The 12,575-nt window shown below is 48.0% G+C and overlaps 1 protein-coding gene across 1 annotated transcript in view; it reads left to right on the top strand.

Annotated features, from left to right (window-relative positions):
- Positions 1 to 6,539, top strand: part of KSR2 (kinase suppressor of ras 2) — a 288,181-nt gene extending 281,642 nt beyond the window's left edge. Inside the window, exons 19-20 of the mRNA XM_038374065.2 lie at positions 5,518 to 5,647; positions 6,402 to 6,539. Of these exons, the coding sequence (XP_038229993.1) occupies positions 5,518 to 5,647; positions 6,402 to 6,539 (268 nt within the window). The remainder of the gene's footprint in view (positions 1 to 5,517; positions 5,648 to 6,401) is intronic.
- Positions 6,540 to 12,575: the final 6,036 nt, after the last annotated feature.

Here is a 12,575-nt window from a genome sequence, read left to right as displayed (position 1 = left end):
ACCATTTCCCTGATAAAAATCTTCCTTGAGGCAGACATAGGACTATAGGTTTTGTCCGGTGGATTAATTTTCTTTTGTGCCATATTGATGGGCACCTTAAAGACTGCAGCATATGGTGATTAGTTTATGCGAAGCTGTTATCTGACAAGATATTTCCATTTAAAAAATGCAGTAATTAAAGCAGTACATTTTTGGTGTAATGTCAGTGTTAAAAACAAAAAAGAAGCAATTAAGGGATCTTATCAAACTAAGCAAAAGGCATTTGGTTAAGACTTAAAGTTATTATCTGAGAGCTCTATGCCTGTTTAAAGTAGCCGTCGGTTTCTTTTGAAAGTTTTCAGTGGTTTTTTTGTTCCTGGTTCGTAATATCCTCCCAGATGCTGGGAATTGTTCGGCCAGATCCTCAGCTGCTGTAAATTGATTTTAGTGGAGATATGCCAGTTTACACCATCTGAGGATCTGGCTCACAAATTCTTTTCCTGAAGGAATTTGGGACCAAATTGGACGAAAAATGGCAGCAAAGGGAAATAGTCGTAAGACTTGGTAAGGCTGCACTGCCTTTCTGCCCCCTTTTGGTCTCTTTCCCCAGCACATTGCAGGACAGCTCTAGTTTTCTCCTTTTGGTAAACACCAGTGGGCAGATCGTCAGCTCAGGTCATTGATTTCAGTGGCGCTATGACAACTGACACCACTGTGGCTTTGCCCCCAGATTTGGCTGGTGTTCTGGTTCTTCTAGAGTTACTGGTGGCCTGAAGAGATCTGGCTCATGGGGCACTGAGAATTGCCAGGGTAAAGGGAAAGCCTGCATGGCCCCTCTCCGCTTAGCCTTAGGGAGCAGGGTAGTGTAGGCACTGCTCTACTACCTTAATGCCTCTTGTTCATTCTTCTAAGCAGGGATGGTCCTGCTTGTTGGCTGACCTTATTGGGGCTGCTTTGTGACCCAGTGTGTCTGCAGTGGGGTCAAGGCTCTAGTCCCTAGGAAAAAATTCTGGCGTAGAAAAATTTGTATGGAGAAACACCAAATGTCCAGTTGATTAAGACCTTGCTTTGCAGAAGTTCTCCATTAAGGAGGAGGAAAAATAAGGAATGGAATCAATCAATGTAGCAATGTGAAGTGTCACAAAGCTAAGAGATGCCCTCCGCTCTGCTAATTAATGTTATACTTCTGGTCTGACAAGTAAGGAATAACCCTGCACAGATCTGTGCAAGGGAAAATCATGCTTAGAAAACAAATTAATTAAAGCTGGTTGCAGCCATCAAAATAATGGCGGCAACTGCGGGGATGTGGTCTAAAATTGAAAAGTAAACTCTGGAAAATGAGTTTTCAGAGTGGGCCTTTGGAAAATTCTCTCTGGAAGCCTTGTGCTCTTTGCGTTCTGGAGATGGACAGCTGCAATCTTTGGATCTAAAACCTGCTTTGCATTGAATCGCTGGCCATCAGTAACGACTCTCTGCTTAGCTGGAAGGAGAACAGCTGCCTGTGAGATGGTGCTGTTAGACTCAGCCTTTCAAGACACTCTTATCCCCCATCTAGACTCCATTGCCTGAGACTAGGAAAGGGAACGTATGGATGTATTTATACGTACAGAGCTTTTAATTTTCCCTTTATCGCAGACAATACACATTTATCAAGCAGATTAACGGAAGAAATAGTTCAGGTATGAGAACATTAGAAATACTGCAGACCTCACAGCAGTGTTTCAGGTTCCCATTCCGTTGGGAGTATAAGCCACTTAGGCACACTAATTTTTTTTTTGGGGGGGAGGGGTTCACATGTTGGGTGCCCACATGTTGGGTGCCCAATTGCATATGACCAGGGCTCATTTTTTCAGCAGCATGGAGCACCAGTAGCTCATGTTGACTTTGGCAGGGGCAGCAAGTGCTCAGCACCTCTGAAAACCAGGATCTGGCATGTCAGATTTGGCACCTGAAAACAGGCATCCAAAATTAATGGACGTTTCCAAAGACTGAGGCCTTAGATACCGTTGCACTTAACATACCACAGTGACAGGCAACTTACGAATACCATCGGCAAACAGCACCACTTCCTCTAATTGTGCAGTATTCAGTCCTGTGGATGAAATTGTCTCTAAATTATTGGATACTGCCAGTTGGACCTGCCCCCCTGAACCCCGAGACTGTTCAGGAGCAAGAAATATTTTATAAAATATCTACCCCCCTCCCCCTTTGTAAAGATGCAGGCTTCTCACTCAAGGCAACTTTAGAACGGTTTGTATTTATATTATTCACAGCCCATGGATCCTTTCAGCTATAAACCATCAAGAGTTCCAAACTTGGGATCTGATCTTGCCTTCCCTCTGCTCAAATGACTCTCATTGATGAGAATGGCACTTCTAGGCATGGAAGGATTCAGAATCAGGCGCTTAGTAAATACATCAGCAGATTTACTGCTCACCTCTCTTCCATTTTGCTGATAGCTACCACCACTGTCTTCAAAGAGGAAGCCACTTACTCCCCTAACGTAACTAGTCCAGTATGCGAGGAAAGGACGGAGCCATGCTGGATGTATCTGGGGCCAAAGGCTCTGAGTTGCCCCGATTTAAGCCAGAAGGGAATTTAGGCCTGGTGCCTAGGTTGGTGACTGGCACACTAGAAATTTGCGGCTAGACCTGCCTCATCCCCAAGTCCCCCTTTAGATGTTAGTGCCTTGAATATAGGGAATGTAAAGAGAGCTCCTGGCATTTGTGGTTGGTGCTGCTGGGCTTTGGTTCTCAATCAGTTTTGTCATAACAACAACAACAACAAAAGAAGAAGAAATGAAGCGAAAGTTCAGTAGATGCGGAATCAAGAGAACCCTTCTTACAAAAGTGCTCTGTGTGCAGCCTGCTACGCTGATCCCGGTGAAATATTCCTTTCTCAAACACATTATTTCAAAATAAATCCATTTAGGGCCTGAAGGCCAGCAACAATAACACAGTACAGACAAGAATTCCCCAGAAAACCTTCTGATTAATCCCAAGAGTCCACTTAAAAGCATGAACATTTACTTTTTGAAAAAGTCCCGTTCTCCGGACACCAGATAATAAGCCTAGTTGTCAAGGGGGCAGGGAGCAGATAGCTGGGTGAAGGGCGAGCTAGCTATTGAATGCATCACCTCTTGGAAGTGATATTGGAGGCTGTCTCTGATCCTAGAGCAGCAGTGAGAAGTGTAAGCAGTTGGCTATGGGGCGAGAAGTTGATGTTTCGTGCCCTCTCTTCCCACTAGTTCCATCTAGGGATCAGGAGACAGCCTGGGCTCCTTGTTTCTGCCCCAGCAGCACAGCTAACTGTCTGCCTTCTGGGTACCTCACAACTTTGTAACTCTGCCCCCAGCTCCAGTTTTCAAATCCAGTTCTATTGTGAGCAAGAGAGGAAATCTCAGCAGGGTCATGGGGAGGAGGGGAGCTGATGTCCAGGGAGACTTAGATCTTCCTTTCACACTGGCTGATGCTTTTCAGGACATCTCTCATTACCCTGTCAAGGTGCATTTCCCCTTTGACTTGATGGATTTCTGGTTTTCAATTAATACCTGAAAGATGAAGTGTGCGAGGCTGTATTCCCTTCCTCCCCTTGAACCTATTTTGCATGGTGCAGTGATTGCTGCTGTCCTGGACAATCTTTTTTTTTTTTTTTCCTCCCCCTCAAGTCATGTCTTGGTGGTGAATATAATAAATGTGAAGCAGAACAATGCCCCTGGACAGGGTTGTCTGCCTCAGAGCGCTTTTGAAGCAGAAGATTGATGTTTCTCGCAAAGCTGAGGGAGGTGGCTCAGAACTCCTCTCCCTCCACAGCTGTGGAGGTGGGGAGTCGGAGAAGAACATTGCCCTCTACCATGGATGGAAGACATGGGGATGGGGCGGCACACAAGTGGCTTCAAACACCTTTGTCCTTAACTCAGCTGTGCCAGATGTCGGGATTTGAGCCCGAAGCTTTCATTTAATAAAATGGGTTTGCAAGCCTCATAGTTGTGCAGAAAACCTTATAAAATATGAGCCCAATATCAGCCAATGAGGTGTGGCTGATCCAGCGGACCCCGTCTCAGTGGCTTGTTGACCCTGAAACTGTAGGGAACTGTTTTAAATGTGAACACTGTAAACTGATGGTCACCTCAGCAGATGATATCAGTAAGGGCCTCCTCCACAATCCCAGACCACCTCCCGGGGGCAGAAAGACCCAGCTGGCCCCCTCCTCAGCTGCCAGGTTCTCCACCTTCCACCCGACAACACAGTTCAGTTCCATCAAGACGCACCCTGCGGCACATCGAAAACCCCTCATGCTGGGGCAGTGCACAGCAAATGAAACTATGTACAAAATTCACTGTGTGGCCTGGACTATCCGTGGCCACGTCGACCAGCTCAGCTGTTGACTTGAAATGAAGCTGCTGCAGAATGTCCAGTGGGCTGCACCAGGGTGGTGCAGAAGTTAGGTGCAGCTCACTGCAGAGTACATGGGGCCTTGGCTCATTGTGTGGAGTGGCCAAGTAGCAAATGGCTGGAGAGTCTGACCGATCCCTCTCCACCCCAGGAGGTGGCTGGTCCCGCCAGGTGAGGAATGAAGATCCCAGATGGGGGTGTGTGGGGGAGCTTGCATCGCTGTCCCTGCGTTACGGGCAGTCTACCTACCACTTATCTGCCTCTGGGGCTCTTGATCTAGCACTGAATTACCATTGGGGAAAAAACAGAAAAGCAAAACCTCCTGTTGCTACAGAGCTTGCTTCCAGATCCAGATGGAACAGGTGGCATGAATGTGTAAAAGTAGCTATAAGACCGATTTACCCCCTGCATTATCTATTAAGCTGCTCCCCATGCAGCAGGTTCAACCACTATTGCAGCACTGCAGGAGCCTCCCACTTGAAGTACCAGGGTCACTAGTCAGTCTGTTTGTGCCTCCCATCAAAGAGGCCTATTCTCTTCTCAGTGGGCCAGATTCTTAGCTGGTGTAAATGGATGTAGCCACATCAAAATCAATGCAGCTGCACCAGTTTTACACCAGTTGAAGATCTGGCCCAACATGTGCTAGAAAGGGTGGAGGGAAATGGCACAGGTACCTTTTACTGGTAATGAGAGTTACATTCACATGCAAAATCCCTGCAGGTCAAGATGAGACTGTGATGAGAATCCCTAGCAAAGGGGAGGCAGTGTATTGGAACACGGGACTGGCAGTCGGGAGAGCTGGGTTTTCATTCAGAGTTTGCCAGCGACTTGTCATGTGACTTTGATCAAATCACTAGCTTCTGTGCCTCAGTTTCCCCATCTCTGAAATGGCATTAATACCCACCTTCATGGAATGCTTTGAGATCCCTGGGTACAAGGTGCTATCTACATAGGAAGGGGTAGTGGTGGTGTGAGAACATGCCTTCTCTGAGATGTCAACCCTGGATACTGAATAAGGAATGCCCCTGGCAGTGCGGATGTTCAGAGAGAGAATGTGGCCTGGCTCCAATGTTCAGAGTTACCCCCTGCTGCATCTTTTGGCGTCTAGGTCATTCTAACACCCAGTGCTACTGTCTCCTAACAGCACTATCTGGTATGAGCTGCATGCGCGGGAGTGGCCTTTCAAGACGCAACCGGCAGAGGCAATAATATGGCAAGTGGGAAGAGGGATGAAGCCCAACCTCAGCCAGATCGGCATGGGCAAAGAGATATCGGTATGTGATGCGCCATGTGTTCAGGTGGGTGGGGGGAGGTGCTCCCATCGTGACGCAGCCAGGAACCACTCTAGCGTCTCTAAAAATCACCTTTGCTGGGGTGACCCGTGGGACAAAGAAAATGTGATGGTGGTGTTGCGTGCCAGGATCTAACTTCCCTTCCTGCTGTGTCAGCCAGAAGAGACTGCCAGGGTGGTGGAGGCTAATGCAGTCCCTAGAGGGGAAGGAGCGTCTCATGTCACTCCACACCAGCCACCTTTAGACCCACTTGACCTATTTTTGGTGGGCCCCATCCAGCTCTTATTGGCTGGAAGGAAGAAGGTGTTACGGGGAGGGGAGAGCTGCAGGGCTCCAGCAGCAAAGTAGGGTGTATCCCTTCCCCTTCCAGAGCGGGAACACAGCAGCTCTGTCCTTCCTGCATTTACCCAGCCTTTTATGGGGTCTGGGAGATGGCATATGTGCCTTTGAATGAACGCCATTGTTCCTCCCGCCCTTCTTTGCAAGAATATGGGGCCCAAGCTACAGAATTCATGTCAAGATCTGATCCTCCTCAAAGTTCGGGACCTTGTGAATGGTGAGGAGTTTGTTTCAGCCCATGATAGAGATGGGCAGATGCAAAATCCCCCAAAGCACATGGGTGCTAGGATCCAGGGCTTTGTCTAGGCCTGTCTCTATCTGGGTTTGTGCAGTCCCAGTAAAGTGTGTGGAGAGGACTAGCTCCATTGTTTCATTGTCCGTCTTGTGCGTGCTGCAGGACATCCTTCTCTTCTGCTGGGCGTATGAACAAGAGGAGAGACCCACCTTCACCAAGCTCATGGAGATGCTGGAGAAACTGCCAAAGCGGAACCGTCGCCTTTCGCACCCCGGGCACTTTTGGAAGTCGGCAGAGTAAGGCTCCTGCCCTGTATTTCCACTGATTCTCCCCTCCCTGTGCCTGGTGCTCTAGCTCTTCCGTGGGTCAGCACCTTACACAAGTCTGCCAGTAATGCTGCCCATTGGCATTGGGGTGGGTGAAGGAGGGGAGTGGAGCCGGATCAACAGGGAAGTCCTTCACCCCCACCCCTCCTGGGCATTTCCAATGGCAGCAGTCCCTGGTTTGTGGTCCATGGACCGTTGGTGATACGGGGAACGTGTGTCAGTGATGCTTAGGGAGCTGGCTGGTCACATGGTGACCATCTGTAAAATGGGGATAAGGATCCTTACCTCCCTTTGTAAAGTGCTTTGAGATATGCTGATGAAAAGCACTATATAAAACTAGGTATTGTTGTTGTTATGGTGCTGACTTTTCTTTGTACCAGCTGCTGCTATGGGTGAGCTTCCTGGAGCCCAGGTAAGTTATTGGAAACAAGTAGGAGGAGCCAGTTTTACTGCCTCCAGTGGGATTGCTGCTTGATAAAGTGGAAGAGGGAATGGGCTGCCCTTGAGGTCTAGGGTGAATGGAGCTATCAGGCGCCACTGGGAAAGGAATGTTCAGTGGCAAGGGGAGCACTGGTGAGTGGGGAGTAGGGAAGACCACGGGCAGTCTGTGCTGGTGAATGAGGGGGAGGGAGGTCTGTAGGGTGGTGAAAGGGGCAGGGAGAGAGAGGTGGCCTATATGGTGGTGAATGGGTGTGGAGGAGGTGACGGCACCCCAATGTACCCCACGCTCAGAAGAGGTTGGAGAACCCTTGCCGTAGGCCTGCAGTTCTGCGTTTAGCTGTTACGTTCCAGGCATAGTTACTCATCAGAGACATACAAGTTTTCCAAAGCATCAGCATGTCTTTGTTAGTTAATCAGACAGAGAGAGGTTACTCTCATTTCCTGCAGCCACCTCCCCCACGTATTACCCGATACTGCATTAGCAATATCCAGCGGGAGCTGTCACTGAGTCAATGGACCTCAAACTGGAGTTCCTAAAATGTGCCTTATAGCACAATTAATGCCCATCCATGTGTTGCTGAGACATGATACACAGTACGTATGCTTCCAGTACAGTCATAAGTATACTTAACATCATGGAGAAGACTTGCCTGGCCTTTCCAAAGGCTGTTAATGTGTGGCCCATGATTGCCTCACACTGTGCCATGGCTTCAGAGAGAAACTGCTAAGGTTTCAATATGTTATTGCCAAGGATGTTTTCATTTCTGATACTGAGAAGTCGAGAGGTGGCAATTTGTGGGTAGCCCTTTGTCTCCAGGGGGCCATTCACATGTGAGAGTTTCACATGGGTCAGCCTTTCAGGATCAAACAGCCGGAGAGTTTGCAGGGCCAGGAGAAAGCTCTCAGTTCTGACACAAGCATCTGTCAGCCAAATCCTGTCCTCACATCATTTTGGCTTAGTGCTTAGTCAGATCTCCCACTGGCTTCAATGAACACTTTGCCTGAGTAGGTCCCACATAAGGGACTCCAGATTTGGCCCTATAATAGCTCCAGGGAGAAAGCAGAAAATCATATCCCCAACTAAATTGTTCCATTTTCTCCCCCTAAGTTTCCTCAGTGGGAAGGTCCTTCTCTCACTGTCTATTTTTCCTCTACAATACCTAGTGCATACACAGGGAAATAAATTAATTCACAACAGGGGGAGCAGCATGCACAGTTCCATAGACATACCAAGCTGGAGGGGAGAGATTTGTCCTTATCTTGGAGTATATTTTCTGCCATAGAAATTGTAGAACGGAATGGCAGGACAGGACACTACAGGTATAATGGACTGGGGAGACTTGTGCTAATCCACCCACAAAAAGTAACCAAGGTCGTCTTGCCTTTGGACTCATCTTACTTGTGCAATCATCTTTCTGGAAGACAATGAAGAGCCTTGAGATGCTGATTTCTCATCCTACATCTGGCAACCTAATCTCCCAGCCTAGCATTCTAGCTCTGCTCTGTAGCCCCATATGAGCTGCTGAGGCCCTCAGTTATTCCTTGTGCGCCTCTCTCAGAGCTCTTTAAATTGCAGAATATCTCATGCTCACATTGGAGAACAAGGGCTTGGGAAACTCTTCCCCATAGAGTCTCCCTGATTAAAGTTCTCAGCTACAGAAATTCCTGTTGCCCCACCTTTATTAGTGTTTGGAGACAGGGCACACCAGCAATCCCAGAGATAATAAAATATCAGCCTTGAGAAGGCTACAGTAGATGGTCCAAAGCCTGCCATGAATTTAGGTGGTTTGACAGGAGTGATGTTAATTCATAGTTCGTGATGGGAATAGGTGGTAGCTCCAGAGATTTTACAAGGAAGGCCAGAAGTTGATGAACCCAAAGTTGGTAGGTTACGTGCTTGCTTTGTTGTGTTTGGTCATTTAAACAGCTGCCCTTTAGGGTATTGCACTCACTTTGCCCTTGCTATGACGGCTCGCAAACTTCTTCTGGCTGGCAGCTTACCCTAATTACTGCAAGTTTGCCCTCTGTTTTTGGTAGCTGTGTTTGGGAGATGAGGAGCGGGAGAGGATTTCAGATCTGCAGTTGTTTTCTGTCAGAGGTATCTCTCTGGCTCCCTCATTAAGGAGAGGTTGGCTGCTGCTTGTCTCCTTGGTGTTGCTGCTTCCTCCAGAGCAGTGTCACGGGTAATGAGAGTGGCATTGTGCACTGTAGTAATGATTTGCTTACCGCTCACCCGCACTCTCCCCCAGCAACTGGTTTCTCATCTCTCTGGGAGGTGGAATTCAGGCAGACCCGAATATGCCTGAGACCACACGGCTGTCCGTCCCACGCACCCCACCAGTTGCTAAGCCATCTGTATGTGTGCTGCTGAGGTGAACATGACCAGCTGTTTCCATTTCCCACCTACTTTGCACATGGATGTGTTTGCATTGGGAGAAGGTGGCTGCTAGCCTACACCCAGCCTTTCAGCAGCATGGATCCAACACCTATAACATGATTGTTTATTAATAAACACACCCCGACTCGCTGTCCTTGGCCTATGGGCTAAGACGACATATGCTGTTAGTTTGATACATGGTTTATACGTCCTCTGGGGACTTCGTGCCCCCCTTGGCAATGGACTAGATGATCTGACAGTTCTCCCCTGACTCTTACGACTGTGACGTGCCTGCTGTGTAATCATCAATTTGAGACAACGGTCACAGACTGAATGAACAAAAATGTTTCCATGAAGCCCTGCCAGATCCTCAAAGAGATCTATGTGCCTAACTCCCATAGATTTATGGTGCCTTCAGACCTTTCAGGATCTGGGCCCAAACCTCTAGGTGCTAGAGGTAATGCAGATTCTCCCCTTGCTGCCATTGTCAGGCCTAGTAAATCTGCAGCTTTGTATTCCTGCTTATCACCAGTTGCTGGGTAGTGGTGGGTAACGGGGTTCTTGAGTAGCTGTTACGAGAAGGGCAGGATGATTGTGGGAATGGACATGGGGAATCATGGTCAAAAGAGGTCTTGTAGCTAAGGGTCTGATATGGAATAGAGACCTATAATAGGGCTGCCCAGATGCTTGCTGCCGACGTCCTGAAGCGAAGGGGGCATTAGAGATGATAGATCAGGTCCTTGGATGCTATGGTAACTGTATAAAAACTTTGTCATTTATCATCATCTTGTTTACGCAAACACGCTGTGTATGTATGGAACAATAGAATTATACACATGCAGGGCAGGAAGGAACCTCAAGAGGTCTAATCCATCCCTCCGCGCTGAGGCAGGAGATAAAGGGACAACTACATATACAATTTTTTCCCCCACCAATCTGGGTAAGAAAACATCAAACAATAATAAAAGGAGTACTTGTGGCACCTTTTCTTTTTGTGAATACAGACTAACACGGCTGCTACTCTGAAACCTATCAAACAATAATGTGAATCTAACTGATATGGGGGTACCCAGGGGGAGGTGCGATTACTTAAGCCGTCTTACCATCTCCATGGTAACCCTCCTTTGCATAAGAACGAATGGACTTGTTGGAACTTTACCTGCCACACGTTCCTTCCATCCGTGAATAACCCCCAGGTCAGCCTGAATCCCCTGATGGGAGTAGGTTAATGTTTGGAGAGGTCTGTTCCATGGTGGGTGGCACCTTGGAGGGAACTGCACTCAGCAGAACATCCAGCTGTCATTGTTCAGGTGTTGACTGCTGTCTGTCTGGTCTCTCCTCTCCAGGCTGTGACAGACGGAGTTAAGGGATGGTGCCTTTCTCATCCCTTCAGTCCTCCTCCTCCCCTTCCTCTCTCTTTCCTCCATGCACTAAGGAAGACCAGAGGGTACCATGGACTGGGAGCATGGAAGGAATAAAGACGCTTCCTGCTCATTTTCTCCCCGTCCCCAGATGCTTACCCACTCTCCAGAATAACCAGCCAGCTTTGGACAGGAGGAACGCAGAATAAACAGCCAGGATTGGACAGGAGGAACGCAGAATTCCCATCGGTGGTCTTGAAGGGATTCTAGAGGGAAATGTCTGGAGAGAGAACAGGTTGGAAAGAACAACCACCAAGCGCTGTATAGACTTGTCACGGGGTCCCCCTCCACTCCAGCAAAGGCCGTGAGTGAGAGGGCTGTGACAGTGTGTGTGTGTAATTGATTTTTTGAGATTTTTCCTCTGGTTCATACTGAGCGGGAAGCAACCAGCTTCAATTGAGCACTGTGGCTTCTGAGACCCCAATCAGCTGTTCAGTGCAAATGTGTCATTTGGGGGATTGTTTTCTTCTTCTTTTTTTTAAAAAGGAATCTTGCTGCTCCATCAGTTTATCACTGGAGACTGTGCCTGCTCGGAGGGGAGGGGGGATTTTTCACTGCTATCAGCTGACTTCTGCAGGGAAACGTGTCTGCAGAGACAGTTATGAGAGCCCTGCTCCAACACTGCTCTGCAGAACCTTGATAAACACCTTTCACCTTTCACAAGTGGCTTTTCTACCTCCCGCCCACACTCATTCACTCTCATCCTGTTCCTCTCTGCCTCTCAGCATGGCCCAGATCCAAATCCATATTCATTTTAGCATTTTGCGCTGTCTTGAATCTAACCAGCAAATCTTCCTTTCTTTGCTCTCCAGTGCCGCAGCTTTCCCACTTGTGCTCTCCATCCTCTCCCTGTTTGCCCATGTTATCTGTGCGGGGGGGGTCGGGTCTGGTTTTCAGGCACATTGTGCACTGCTGAGCAGATGCACCCATGCAGATTGAGGTTCAAGTCCATGCCTGGATATTGCTCACACACACACTAGGGCTTTGCAGTCAGGCATCTAGCAGGGCATTGGGAAAATGTGTGCTGGCATGAGGTCTGAAAACAGGCCACCAGCATCCAGAGTGCATGTGTGTCTGGATTTTAGAGAGACACAGATGATAGTCTGAAAATTTATTCGAACAAGCCTATGAAACCCTCACATGACAGTATATAAACTGAGCGCTAACTTCCTTTGGTTAGAAGGGACTTTCCTTATGGACAAACCATTCACAGTTGTCCACCGTGGTTTCTTGCATTTTTTTTCTGAAACATCGGGCCCTGGCCACTGTCTGACACTGTCTGATTAGATCGACCACAGTTCTGATGCAATATGGCTATTCCCGTGTTCCTGTCATGTTTTTCCCCCCAATGTATTTCTTTGGTGGACAGGATGGTTTAGCGGGTTAGTAATGGAATAGAATTTTCACCTCTAGGCCACCTGTTGCAATCCAGACTGGGCTAGTAGTAGGGTTGCCAATCTTCCAAGATTGGCCTGGAGTCTCCAGGAATTAAAGATTAAATCTGAATTAAAGATTATGTCATGTGATGAAATCTCCAGGAATACATCCAACCAAAACTGGCCACCCTACCTAGTAGTGACCAAAAATCACCTCCAGCTGATGGCTGCTTGATGGCCTATGTACAATGAGCTGGTAATCTCAGTTAAGATTGTAGAAGACACAAGCTGCAGCCTTGTTTGCAGTCACAGCAGCTAGGCCCAGGGTTTGAACAACTCTCTAAACCCTTGGAGTGAATCCCTCCAAGTCAGGGTTGAAGCTCCTTGGTGTGCGG

This window comes from Dermochelys coriacea, chromosome 15 (assembly GCF_009764565.3).
Source record: "Dermochelys coriacea isolate rDerCor1 chromosome 15, rDerCor1.pri.v4, whole genome shotgun sequence".
In the NCBI taxonomy this organism is placed as follows: domain Eukaryota; kingdom Metazoa; phylum Chordata; order Testudines; family Dermochelyidae; genus Dermochelys; species Dermochelys coriacea.
Note: the sequence above shows the minus strand (reverse complement) of the source record. Positions and strands in the feature narration are given on the sequence as shown.